The sequence below is a fragment of the Macaca mulatta genome, chromosome 5 (genome assembly GCF_049350105.2).
Source record: "Macaca mulatta isolate MMU2019108-1 chromosome 5, T2T-MMU8v2.0, whole genome shotgun sequence".
Taxonomy (NCBI): domain Eukaryota; kingdom Metazoa; phylum Chordata; class Mammalia; order Primates; family Cercopithecidae; genus Macaca; species Macaca mulatta.
The window spans coordinates 47,872,822-47,885,544 of record NC_133410.1 but is presented as its reverse complement, the minus strand read 5'-3'; the positions used below and the strand labels follow the sequence as shown (position 1 = coordinate 47,885,544).

Genomic DNA, 12,723 nt, shown 5'->3' with positions numbered 1-12,723 from the left:
AAAAGTACTTATCATTCTAAACCAAGACAGAAAACAGACCAGAGAGATAAAGAATACACACATCTAAAAAAAGTCTAACTTGTTTCTAATGAAATATTTTCATCAGATCACCAACTTTTACTAAATAATAAAATCCCAACATTGCCACTAATATTTCTATTACAGATTTATCTGAAACACTTGTTTTCCATTATTCTTCACCATAACAGTCAGCTCCAACATGAAAAGCATGTAAGGAGAGCAAGAAGAGTACAAAATAATTAATCTTTATACTATCAATGAAAGAAGAGCAGAGTGCACATGATATTAAAAGTACTACAAGGTCAGGCTCAAATAATGCCTGAACGAAATTACCTATTTTAAACAAATATTGCAGCTTAAATTTTTTAACATGGTATCATCGTAGGTGAAGTAAGTAGCAAGTAACAACCTATATACTAAGCAAAGAGCAGGATCATTAGACTAGGGAGTGCAGAGGTCAAAATTTGAGGTGGTTAACCTTAATTTTTAAGGAAGTTATAATAATCAGCTATAACAACAGCTTCAGCGACAATAAGAGTAAATGAATAGGTGAATTCGTGAAGAGTAGGCTACACAGTAACAGTCTCACACAAAGAACCAGCGCAGAACATTCTTTCCCTGGTTTATAGAAATCTGGCCTTCCCACATCATTTACTGCCCCTCCCACTCTTTTGGTACATTCACCCCTAACCTCATACTATTATTTAGCTGCAGTATCAAAATTTATTAAAATTCCTATAAAGAGGTTTTAACTCTGGAGTTTTTACAACCCAGGTAGGCTGTTCAATAAGGATCTATTGATTAAAAGAGTCATGTTTGTAACCCATTTAATTAAGCCAGACTTAAAAACTTTTAGGTACATGCTAAAAAAAATTTTATGTATTTTACACACTGGCTTATGTGTGCCTGATATAGTACCTGGTGCTAAGTTGCTCCTCAATGATATTTTCTTTAGCCAGTTAAAAGTTTCATAAGTAAAATGAACTCGAACTACAGATGAATGTTATTTTCTGATACAGTGCAGTAAGCTAAAAAACAGTCCTTAATAGCTCCATAGCATTTTCTCCTTACCTGAATTTCCAGGAAGTATAAGCTGTTTGACTATAGGAGGTCGCACGGGTGTTGAGGATGGAGAATTGAAGCCACTGCTGTATGGGCTACTGGCATTTGGACTGTAAGGACTTGTATAACTCATAGAGTTGAAAGGATTATTATATAAATTCTGCCTCTTGAGAGCTGCATTAATAAGAAGGGGAAAATCAAATTTAATAACTGAGAAAAAGTTAACATTTCATTTCTAAAGTTTTCCTATTAGAAAATTAAATCATTATCTATCTCAATTTAAATGAAAAATATTCTTATGGTAGTGGGAGAAAAATATAATAATCCCAACAAATTGTTTCTATTATCTTAAATTGTGTATGCAAATAAAACCGGAGCCACACCAAACAACAAAAATAACGCAGGAAAAGTAACTCCTAAACAGATTATTGGCCGCTTAATTCACTTCTACCATGTTGGAAAGTTTATTCTTTGATACTTGCTGTATCAATCCTGAGTGACCTTTAAAAATAAATGGAATATAAAAGCATACTTATGTTTTCTCATTTTTCTGTAACAAACGTATTACTTTTCATTTTAAAAAATATTCTTTGGGCCAGGCATGGTGGCTCACGCCTGTAATCCCAGCACTTTGGGAGGCTGAGGTGGGTGGATTACTCGAGGTCAGGAGTTTGAGACCAGCCTGGCCAAAATGGTGAAACCCTGTCTCTACTAAAAAAAAATAAATACAAAAATTAGCCAGGCATGGTGTTGCGTGCTACTTGGGAGGCTGAGGCAGGAAAATCACGTGAACTCGGGCGGCAGAGGTTGCAGTGAGCAGGCAGAGGTTACAGTGAGCAGAGATCGTGCCACGGCACTACAGCCTGGGCTACAGAGTGAGACTCGTCTTGAAAAAATATATATATATATTTTGGAGAGATGTGATCTTACCATGTTGCCCAGACTGGTCTCAAACTCCTGGCCTCAAGTGATCCTCCCATCTTGGCCTCTCGAAGTGCTGGGATTACAGGGGTGAGACACTGCACTCAACCTATGACTTTTTTAAAAAGCTAAGAAATAAGTTGTTTAAATAGCCTTTGCAAAGTTTGGATTTTTTTTTTAAAGCAATGCCGACTATTATGAAGCCAGTTTAAGGTCAAGACATGGGAAATCCTTTAAAAAAAAAAAAGCCAACCTGACTACTTCTGTCAAAAAAAGAAAAAAAAAACTGTGCTATGCATATACAATTAAATAAATAGAACAGCAGGACTAAGATATCAAATGCACATACTTAAAAAATTAACACTAAAAATACTATTTCTTCCTTCAATCTTTTTTTTTTTTTTTTTTTTTTTTGAGACAAAGTTTTGCTGTCACCCAGGCTGGAGCGCAGTGGCATGATTTCAGCTCACTATAACTTCTGCCTCTTAGGCTTAAGCGATTCTTGTGCCTCAGCCTCCCAAAGAGCTGGGATTACAGGCATGTGCCACCACGCCTGGATAATTTTTTGTATTTTTAGTAGAGACAAGGTTTTGCCATCCAGGCTGGTCTCGAAATTCTGAGCTCAGGTGATCCGCCTGCCTTGGCCTCCCAAAGTGCTAGGATTACAGGCGTGAGTCACCGTGCCCAGCCCCTTCCTTCATATTTTAATATCCACAGCTTATTCAATATTTATATGAGTACTGGCAAGAGCACTTTGTAGAATACATACAAGAAATATGATATGGTGCTCTCAAGAGGCTTGCAGCCAAGTAGCATAGGCAGAGACAACAAAAATTGCAAGGCAAAATGAAATGAGTACTATCATAAAGGTCCAAAGGGCAATGGAAAGGAAGAGTTAGGATAATTCATTACAACTGAGAGAAACTGGGTAAGGCTTTTTGGAAGGAGACGCACTGAAGCAGTCTTGAGACCATGAGCAATAACTTGATTTGATGCTGAAAGTATGGAAAGTATGTGTTTTACCCAGACCCTCAGAAGTCTGAAACCTATGTAGTAGGTTTCTAAACCTATTTAGTAGGCTACTAAACCTATTTAGTAGCAGTGATTTTATCAAGCGTGATATGATCCGATCAGTGTTAGGAGAAAAAATGACGGAAATCTTGATGTTAAATAAGTTAGACTGAATTAGGTGGTACACGGTGAGTAGAAAAAAGGAAAAAAAAGAACAAAAGGATAGATACTAAAAACTGGAAAGGATTGCTAAAGAAAAGAAATCAGCGAAAGGAAATGTCTGGTTTGCCTACTGGTAGAATAGTGGTTTTGGGGAGGAGGAACATATGTTTTCTGTTAAGACAGTGCAGTAATTTGGACCATGTAGTTTTGTACATATTCACCATGAGACAAGATGCAAGACAAAACAATATTTTATACATATTTAGTATGAAGTATGTGGCATGATCTTGGAACTATCAACCTGTACAGAAATACAGTTGCTAAATTCTATCTTTTTCCTCCTCCTCCATCTCCTCTGGAGTTTATTCTCTTTTACTTAGTTATTAATCACTAGCATTCAAAGTTCTGAGCCTTTTATCTTCTCATTCTATGCCATATTCTTTCTCCTAAGGAATCTCAATCATACAACATCAATTATTATCTATATACTAAACACTCCTCATTATTTATATTTCTAATCTTAAGTTTTCCTCTGAGTTTCAGACCTATACACATCACCCATTTAATGTCTCTCCCCTTGGGTATGGCAAATGTATCTAAGTCAACATATCAGATCAATTCATGGTCTTTGCATTAACATCTAATTCTCTTCCAAAGGTCTCTCTTCCAGAATGATCCCAATATTCACCTTGTCGCAGAAGCTGGCAACTTAGAAATCACTACTGATATTCTTGTCCACCATTTCCTCATATTTGGTTCATTCTCTTTTTATGACTATATCCTTTCACCTTTACTACTACGCTTACTATTCAGCACACACGGTCTATCATTATCAACCCTCCTCAAAAGCACCCTACATTCACTCTTGCCCCTCTCCAACCTACTTTCCATACTAGAATAACCTTTCCAAAATAAAATTGATGACATCCTTCCTGTCCACATACACTACACCCTTGCAGAAAACCCTTCAATATTTTTCTAGTGCTCTTAAAGTCCACAATTGGCTGGATGCCCAGTGCAGTGGCTCATACCTGTAATCCTAGCACTTTGGGAGGCCAAGGCAGGTGGATCACTTGAGCTCAGGAGTTCGCAACCAGCCTGGCCAACATCATGAAACCTCGTCACTACTAAAAATACAAAAAAAAAAAAAAAATTAGCTGGGTGTGGTGGTAGGCACCTGTAATCCCAGCTACTCAGGAGGCTGAGGCAGGAGAATCGCTTGAACCCAGGAGGCGGAGGTTGCGGTGAGCCAAGATTGCACCACTGCACTCCAGCCTGGGCAACAGAACAAGACTCTGTCTCCAAAAAAAGAAAAAGAATAATGTCCACAATCTTTAACATGGCTTATAAGGCTTTACAGAGTCTGACTCCTATGTATCTTTCTGGCCTTATCTCACATCTCTCCCTTCCTTACTCTTCTCCAGCGACTTCCTCATGTATGTCATGCTTCATCCCATATGGAACCTTTGCACATGCCTTTCTTTTTATCTGGAATGCTCTACTCCATCTCTTTTTTTTGAGACAGAATTTTACTCTTGTTGCCCAGGCTGGAGTGCAATGGCGCAATCTTGGCTCACCACAACCTCCACCTCCTGGGTTCAAGCGATTCTCCTGCCTCAGCCTCCCGAGTAGCTGGAATTACAGGCATGCACCACCACACCTGGTTAATTTTGTATTTTTAGTAGAGACAGGGTTTCTCCATGTTGGTCAGGCTGGTCTCGAACTCCCAACCTCAGGTGATCCGCCCACCCTGGCTTCCCAAAGTGCTGGGATTACATGTGTAAGCCACCGCGCCCGGCCCCATCTCTTTCTTAGCACACTTAAATTGTTCTGAATCTTAAGGTTTCAGGTCAAACATCATTTCCTAAGGGAAAATTCCTATTTCTCAAAGCACTATACCTTTATTCCTTTATTTTATATATATATCACTAAAAAGATTATTTGTAGTATGTTTCCCCTACTAGATGATAAAACTCTAGTAAGTGCCAGTACAATGTTAATTTTTCTTTATAAAGCACCCCACCTCCACCCTTTCCCCAAAGCCTGATACTTAACAGGTTTGCATTAAAAATTATTTGAATATATGACGAATGAATGTGATTCAATAGAGGTGATACTAGACACGATATAAACAGATGCAAACACCAAAACAGGGATATACATGAGGCAAAAGAGAGACCCGGGGCAACCTAAACTTAAAAGACAGGCAGAGAGGAAGCAAAGGGAATGGGAAGTTATTGGTTAACCTGGGTAAAGAATTTCAGTATGGGATGATGAAAAAGTTTAGTATAGGATGATTAAAAGTTCTGTTCATCTGTATATGATAGTGACAGTTGCACAGTAACGTGAATGTACTTAATGCCACAGAACTGTACATTTTAAATGGTGAAAATGGATAATTTTGTATTATATAATTTTATGACAATTTTTAAAAGATGGGCGGAAAAGGAAGAACCTTCAATGAAGACTGAAAAGAAAAGAGCAGGGAGGGTAAATGAGGGTTAAAAAGACAATACACTATCAAAAGAAACAAGTGAAGAAAATTTTAGGAACGAGTGATAGTGCACTGCAGAGAACCTGAGTGTGAAGGAGTAGAAACTGTTCTGCTGCAATATTTAAGTTCCTAGGAAGTTCTGCCTTACCAAAACAGTGCATTTAAAAAAAAAAAAAAAAAAAAAAAAATCTCCTTGGGAAATGGGGGACTTAAACTACGAAGTTCAAACTTGTAAAAGCCAAATTCTTTTCCTTAAAAAATTTTAAACATATATATTTCAAATAGACATTGTATTTATAGCTATAGCTATTGTTCTATGAATACAGCTATAAAATTTAAACCATGTTAAACAGATGCAGTACTTAATTACATCTAGTTATGGTTCAAGAGTAACTGCCTCTCTTACACACTCCTAATATCCTCCTTACAATAAAGCAAAAAGCCACTCACTCAAAATTGCCATTTCTGAGGTGCAGCAGCTTTGCTTTTATCCCTCAAGTCCAAATTGCTAGTCACCAATTGCTAATAATTCGTACTCCTTAGGACGTTTTAAACCAGGGGTTGGTAAAATAGCCTTCAGGCCAAATCCAGTCCACCACCTGTTTCTGTAAGTAGTTTTACTGGAACACAGCCATGCTCACTCATTTATGTATAGTCTATGGCTGCTTGCATGCTACAAGAGCAAAGCTGAGTAACTGCAACAGAGATCTTACAGGCAACAAAGACTAAAATTGTTTATTATCCGGCTTTTTGCAGAAAAAGTTTGCCAGAGCTTTATTTATTTGTTTACTGTCTGACTCCTCTTATAAGAATATAAGCTCCAAGAAGTAAGTCATTTTTGGTCTATTATATTCACTGCCATAATTTCAGTGTTGAGAACAATGCCTATTATAGCAGATTCTCAATACATACTGTTGAATGATGAAAATTCCTAATTAAATTGTAAATTATATTATTTCTAAGTTGGGGTATTGAAAACAGTTTCTAGGATATATAAAAAAAAATTTTTTTTTTTTTTTTTGGCAACAGGGTCTTGCTCTGTCACCCAAGCTGTAGTGCAGTGGTGCAAACACGGCTCACTGCAAGAACTTCCTGGACTCAAGGGATCCTCCTGCCCCAGTCTCCCAAGTAGCTGGGACCACAGGCGCACACCACGCCTGGCTATTTTTTTTTCTTTATTTTTTGTAGAGGTGGGGTCTCACTATGTTGCCTAGGCTGGTTCTGAACTCCTGGGCTCAAGTGATCCTCCCAAAGTGCTGGCATTACGGGTGTGAGCCACCGCACCTAGCCCTCTAGAAATACTCTTTTTTCTTTCAGTCATGCTCCTTCTGTAGGAATATTCTCAATACATAGTCAGAAAATTTCCATACTTAATGTTCTGTGGCATTAAGTAGTACATTAATGCCAGAATTTGGTCAGAAAATGTTAAGTTATTTAAAATGGTCTACTAGCTTGTCTACATTATTTCAAATAATCTCTTATGAATATAACTTAAATCAAGCTCCAGGGTACAATTCAAACAAGCAAGCTGACAGTCATACTAAACATTTAAAAAAAATCACATAAAGGCTATTGTTTTTTCAAAAGTGCTTCTTTGGCCAGGCACGGTGGCTCACACCTGTAATCCCAGCAGACTGGGAGGCCGAGGCGGGTAGATCACCTGAGGTCGGGAGTTGGAGACCAGCCTGGCTAACACGGCAAAATCTCATCTCTACAAAAAATACAAAAATTAGCCAGGAGTGGTGGTGGGCACCTTAGTCCCAGCTACTCAGGAGGCTGAGGCTGTGATGAACCAAGATCGCACTACTGCACTCCAGCCTGGGCAACAGAGCGAAACTCCATATCAAAAAAAAAAAACAAACAAAAACAAAAACAAAAACAAAACGGCTTATTTTCATAGAGGAAAAGTAATACTTTAGTGTCAAAACTGACCCAGATTCAGAACCTCTGTAATAACATCCCATAAGTTATTTGCATGTAATAACCACTACCCCTTATAGCCAAATAAACTTCATTTTATGTATGCCACTTTAACTGTCCCCTCTGCTTCTTGTGACCATTTTCAGCTTAAAGTCTAACCACAAGGCACATATTGTTTTCTATAATAATGCCAAAATAAGTAATTTTAAGTACATGGCTGCCAAGTAAATATAAAGCAGAAAAACAAAAACAAAACTAATCATGCATCCATCTTTTACTATCTGAGTATTTCATAAAACAGTAAGAGTCATAAAACAGACTCAGAGAAATACAAGAAGAAATAAACAATATTTTTCCTACATTTCTGCCCACACTGGCATGCTACATTAAATGTCATAAATAGCCCCAGACACATTTTGTCAGCTTTGTGAATGCTATTAAACAAAAGAGCATAAAAGCAGTTTAAACCTAAAATGCCAACTAGTTTTACATAACAAGGGAAATGAATACATTTACTTAGCACTTACTGTTAGCCAGAAAACACGCTAGGCTCTTTCACATAACACTTAACCCTTAAAATTACCTTTCAAGGCTCATCATTCTTATGAGACAACCGAGCTCACAGAATCAAATAATGCAGTGACAGAGCAATTAAGGGCTAGAGTGAGAACAAGGTCTCTGTAGTTCTCCGCTTGTATCTTTCTACCACACCAGTTTCCCCAAAGAGTGGAATGTGAGATGATTTTATACAACACCAGATATTTTATATTTTAATAGTTACGTAACTTGTATTTTAAAAAAAAGCTTATCATACGAAATTCATTATTTCATGGATATTATTCTTTAGGATGAGGCTAAATAAAAACAAGATTTTTTTAAAAGCTATTAAGTAAATGATAGGCCAGGGTTATATGAACATGGGAAAAACTCTCATGACCGTATGAACAATGAAATTTGAAAAATGCTCCAAGCAAAGAATTGCTTCCTAAAAACACACTGCTCAACATGTATGGTTTTTGACTAAAGAAAGCAAAGAGATGAATTTACAAATAAAATTATAGACATACCTGACATAGTTTGATCAAGTTTGTGGATAAGAGATTTTTTAGCACACTCAACATCAGGACTTGGGTAATCCAAAACTTGCCTGCACCAAACTAATGGACTAACCGATTTCTGCATTGGTGTAAGTTTTTTCTTTGGTGATGAATACAGCCTAGAAGAAGACAACAAAAAACAGAAAATTCCTTATTAAGCACAAGGTTATATAAAACAGGGATCCTTTTGGATCAATTTAAATAGGGGAGAAGGGAGTAAAAATCATGGAGTATATTTTAAATCACCCACATTTACTTACTGCACAGGAAATTATAGTAAAACAATCAATATAAATCCAAATTTCAAATACTAAGTGAACCCAAATGAGGTATTCCTAAAGTAGGTGCTTTATTAAGACTATGAGAAAACACCTGTCTTTCCAGCAGTTTATTCTATTTTCAACAGTACTTGACTAACTCCTTAATATATCCATATTATTAAATCTAGCTAGGAAGCAGGAGGAGCTAAATTCCTTGCTCTGCACCTATTTCCCTTCCCACCACATACACAAACATCTACCATTAGTGATTCATTCCTTTTAGTTAAGCAGTATCCAATGTGTAGTCCTCTTTTCAAATGACAATGTGTTGGACAAAAGCAATACTTTAAACCCTAAATAACTAAATGTGAATCAATTACTAAATTGCTTCAGTTTCAGAAAAGAACCAAGAGACAGTATTTTATAAGCTAATGGCGAAGGTATACAGAAGGGAAAAGTTGAGCAGAAAATACGGAGGCGTGTACGTAAATTTTCTACATCATGTTTCTCAGATTAATCCAGATTATGTCAGTTATAATTAATTTATTTCAAGTGTGACCCCTTATGAAAAATGCAAATAGTTATTGATTTCTAACCAGGGTGATTTTCAAATTAAGACACGTTAAGTGGAATTTATGAAGCAAAATTAGGCTTTGATACTGTATATCTAGTGAAAGATTTCAATAAGGATAATTTCACATTTACATTAGTCAAGTTAGTGTAATAATATGAAGTGTTGTTTCACTGTAAATATTTAAATAAATGCATATCTACAGAACTACAATAGACAAACTACTTTTAGTGGCAACAGTACCTTTTCCATCACTTGTCTCTTTTCTCCATCTGTAACTCAGGTCTGTCACTCACATGCATTATTTAGTTTTGATCAAGATCATCAAGACTAACTAATGGGGGTAGATGACCATTTCTTTAGTCTACAATCCAAATTCATTTGACAAAAATAGTGAAATAAAATCTCAATTTATGGAATAACTATCAATTCAAAATGAAATCAATGGGGTTCATTCTATTTCCAATTTAAATACTGCAAAGATTCCTTAACAAAAATCTCTACCTCAGCAACTCCACTTTACAAATTGTTGTAAATATTACATACTGATATCCTATGTCAGCGAATGTTTAGCAAGGTAAACCTCTATAGATGAATAATAAACAATAATAAAACAATTTTATGACATTATCACTACTCTTTCAATATATATATTTTTCCTACACTGACTGGTTTTACATAATTTACCCACATGGCTCACATGTACTAAGTACATAGTCCCCCTACTGCTGGCTATAAAATTCCTTTTTAAAAAGTGCAAAGCAGGGCTGGGTGCAGTGGCTCATGCCTGTAATCCCAGCACTTTGGGAGGTCAAGGCGGGTGGATCACCTGAGGTCAGGAGTTCAAGACCAGCCTGGCCAACATCTCTACTAAAAATACAAACCCCGACCCCTTGCCTGCGTGTGACGTCAGAATCGCCATGGCCAGCTATCCGAACCGGCAGGGCTGCCCAGGAGCTGCAGGACAAGCACCAGGAGTCCCTCCGGGTAGCTACTACCCTGGACTCCCCAATAGTGGAGGGCAGTATGGCAGTGGGCTACCCCCTGGTGGTTATGAGGGTCCTGCCCCTGGAGGGCCTTATGGACCACCAGCTGGTGGAGGGCCTTATGGATACCCCACTCCTGGGATGTTCCCCTCTGGAACTCCAGGAGGACCATATGGTGGTGCAGCTCCAGGGGGCCCCTATGGTCAGCCACCTCCAAGTTCCTATGGTGCCCAGCAGCCTGGGCCTTATGGACAGGGTGGCGCCCCTCCCAATGTGGATCCTGAGGCCTACTCCTGGTTCCAGTCGGTGGACTCAGATCACAGTGGCTATATCTCCATGAAGGAGCTAAAGCAAGCCCTGGTCAACTGCAATTGGTCCTCATTCAATGATGAGACCTGCCTCATGATGATAAACATGTTTGACAAGACCAAGTCAGGCCATATCGATGTCTACGGCTTCTCAGCCCTGTGGAAATTCATCCAACAGTGGAAGAACCTCTTCCAGCAGTATGACAAGGACCACTCGGGCTCCGTTAGACACAGAGCTGCAGCAAGCTCTGTCCCAAATGGGCTACAACCTGAGCCCCCAGTTCACCCAGCTTCTGGTCTCCCGCTACTGCCCACGCTCTGCCAGTCCTGCCATGCAGCTGGACCGCTTCATCCAGGTATGCACCCAGCTGCAGGTGCTGACAGAGGCCTTCTCGGAGAAGGACACAGCTGTACAAGGCAACATTCGGCTCAGCTTCGAGGACTTCGTCACCATGACAGCTTCTCGGATGCTATGACCCAACCCATCTGTGGAGTGGAGTGCACCAGGGACCTTTCCTGGCTTCTTAGAGTGAGAGAAGTATGTGGACATCTCTTCTTTTCCTGTCCCTTTAGAAGAACATTCTCCCTTGCTTGATGCAACACTGTTCCAAAAGAGGGTTGAGAGTCCTGCATCATAGCCACCAAATAGTGAGGACCGGGGCTGAGGCCACACAGGTAGGGGCCTGATGGAGGAGAGGATGGAAGTTGAATGTCCTGATGGCCATGAGCAGTTGAGTGGCACAGCCTGGCACCAGGAGCAGGTTCTTGTAATGGAGTTAGTGTCCAGTCAGCTGAGCTCCACCCTGATGCCAGTGGTGAGTGTCCATTGGCCCATTACCGTTACTACCTGTGTTCCCTCACCAGGCCATCCTGTCACACGAGCCCATTTTCTCCAAAGTGGAATCTGACCAAGCATGAGAGAGATCTGCCCATGGGACCAGTGGCTTGGATTCCGCCACACCCATAAATCCTTGTATGTTAACTTCTAACTGCCTGGGGCTGGCCCTGCTCAGACAAATCTGCTCCCTGGGCCTCTCTGGCCAGGCTCTGCCTCCACGGCTGGGAGCCCTCACTTGCCTGCCATGCTCTGCTCAGCTTCAGTCTCCAGGGGACAGTGGGCACCTCTCCCTGCCAATACTTTTTTTAATTTGCATTTTTTTTTTCATTTGGGGCCAAAAGTCCAGTGAAATTGTAAGCTTCAATAAAAGGATGAAACTCTGGGGAAAAAAAAAAAAATACAAACCCCATCGCTACTAAAAATACAAAAAATTAGCCGGGTGTGGTGGTGGGCGCCCATAATCCCAGATACTCAGGAGGCTGAGGCACAAGAATCGCTTGAACCCAGGAGGTGGAGGTTGCAGTGAGCCGAGGTCATAATCACACCACTGCAGTCCGACCTGGGCAACAGAGCAACACTGTCAAAAAAAAAAAAAAAAAAAAGCCTCAAAAACATTATGTTCAGTGAATGCATACTGACACTTAGGAATCTATTTACATGAAATGTCTAGAAAAGCATATGGAACAGAAAAAGAGATTTGTGGTTGCCTAGGGCTGGAGGTAGGAATGGGAATGAGGTTTCTTTTCAGGGTGATATAGATGTTCTAAAATTATATGGTAGTGAAAATTATGGTAATGGTTTGTCATTGTAAATATACTAAATTCACTAACATATAATGACTTTTTATGATATGCTGATTATAAGCTATTAATAAATGTTATGGTATATAAATTATATTTTGATAAAGCTGTTTTTAAAAAGTTGCAACGTGCTTTGGCATCTTTAAAAATACAGAAACTACTACAAACTAAATTAATACAACAATAATTCAAAATCAACTAAAACATCACAACTGCCCCCCCACCCCGCAAATCCCCCATTTCTTTCCTGTTATTAATAGCATTATAATTCT

General features: G+C 39.0%; 1 protein-coding gene and 1 pseudogene across 2 annotated transcripts in view; one reads left to right on the top strand and one right to left on the bottom strand.

The window, feature by feature from the left end:
* The window catches only part of SLAIN2 (SLAIN motif family member 2), a 77,331-nt gene that overhangs the window by 40,674 nt on the left and 23,934 nt on the right, over positions 1-12,723 (bottom strand). For both annotated transcript variants that reach the window (XM_015138322.3, NM_001266145.1), the window contains 2 exon segments: positions 8,659-8,807; positions 1,093-1,257 (listed from right to left, as the gene is read on the bottom strand). In XM_015138322.3, the coding sequence (XP_014993808.1) occupies positions 1,093-1,257; positions 8,659-8,807 (314 nt within the window).
* Positions 10,428-11,420, top strand: LOC114678294 (peflin pseudogene; annotated as a pseudogene).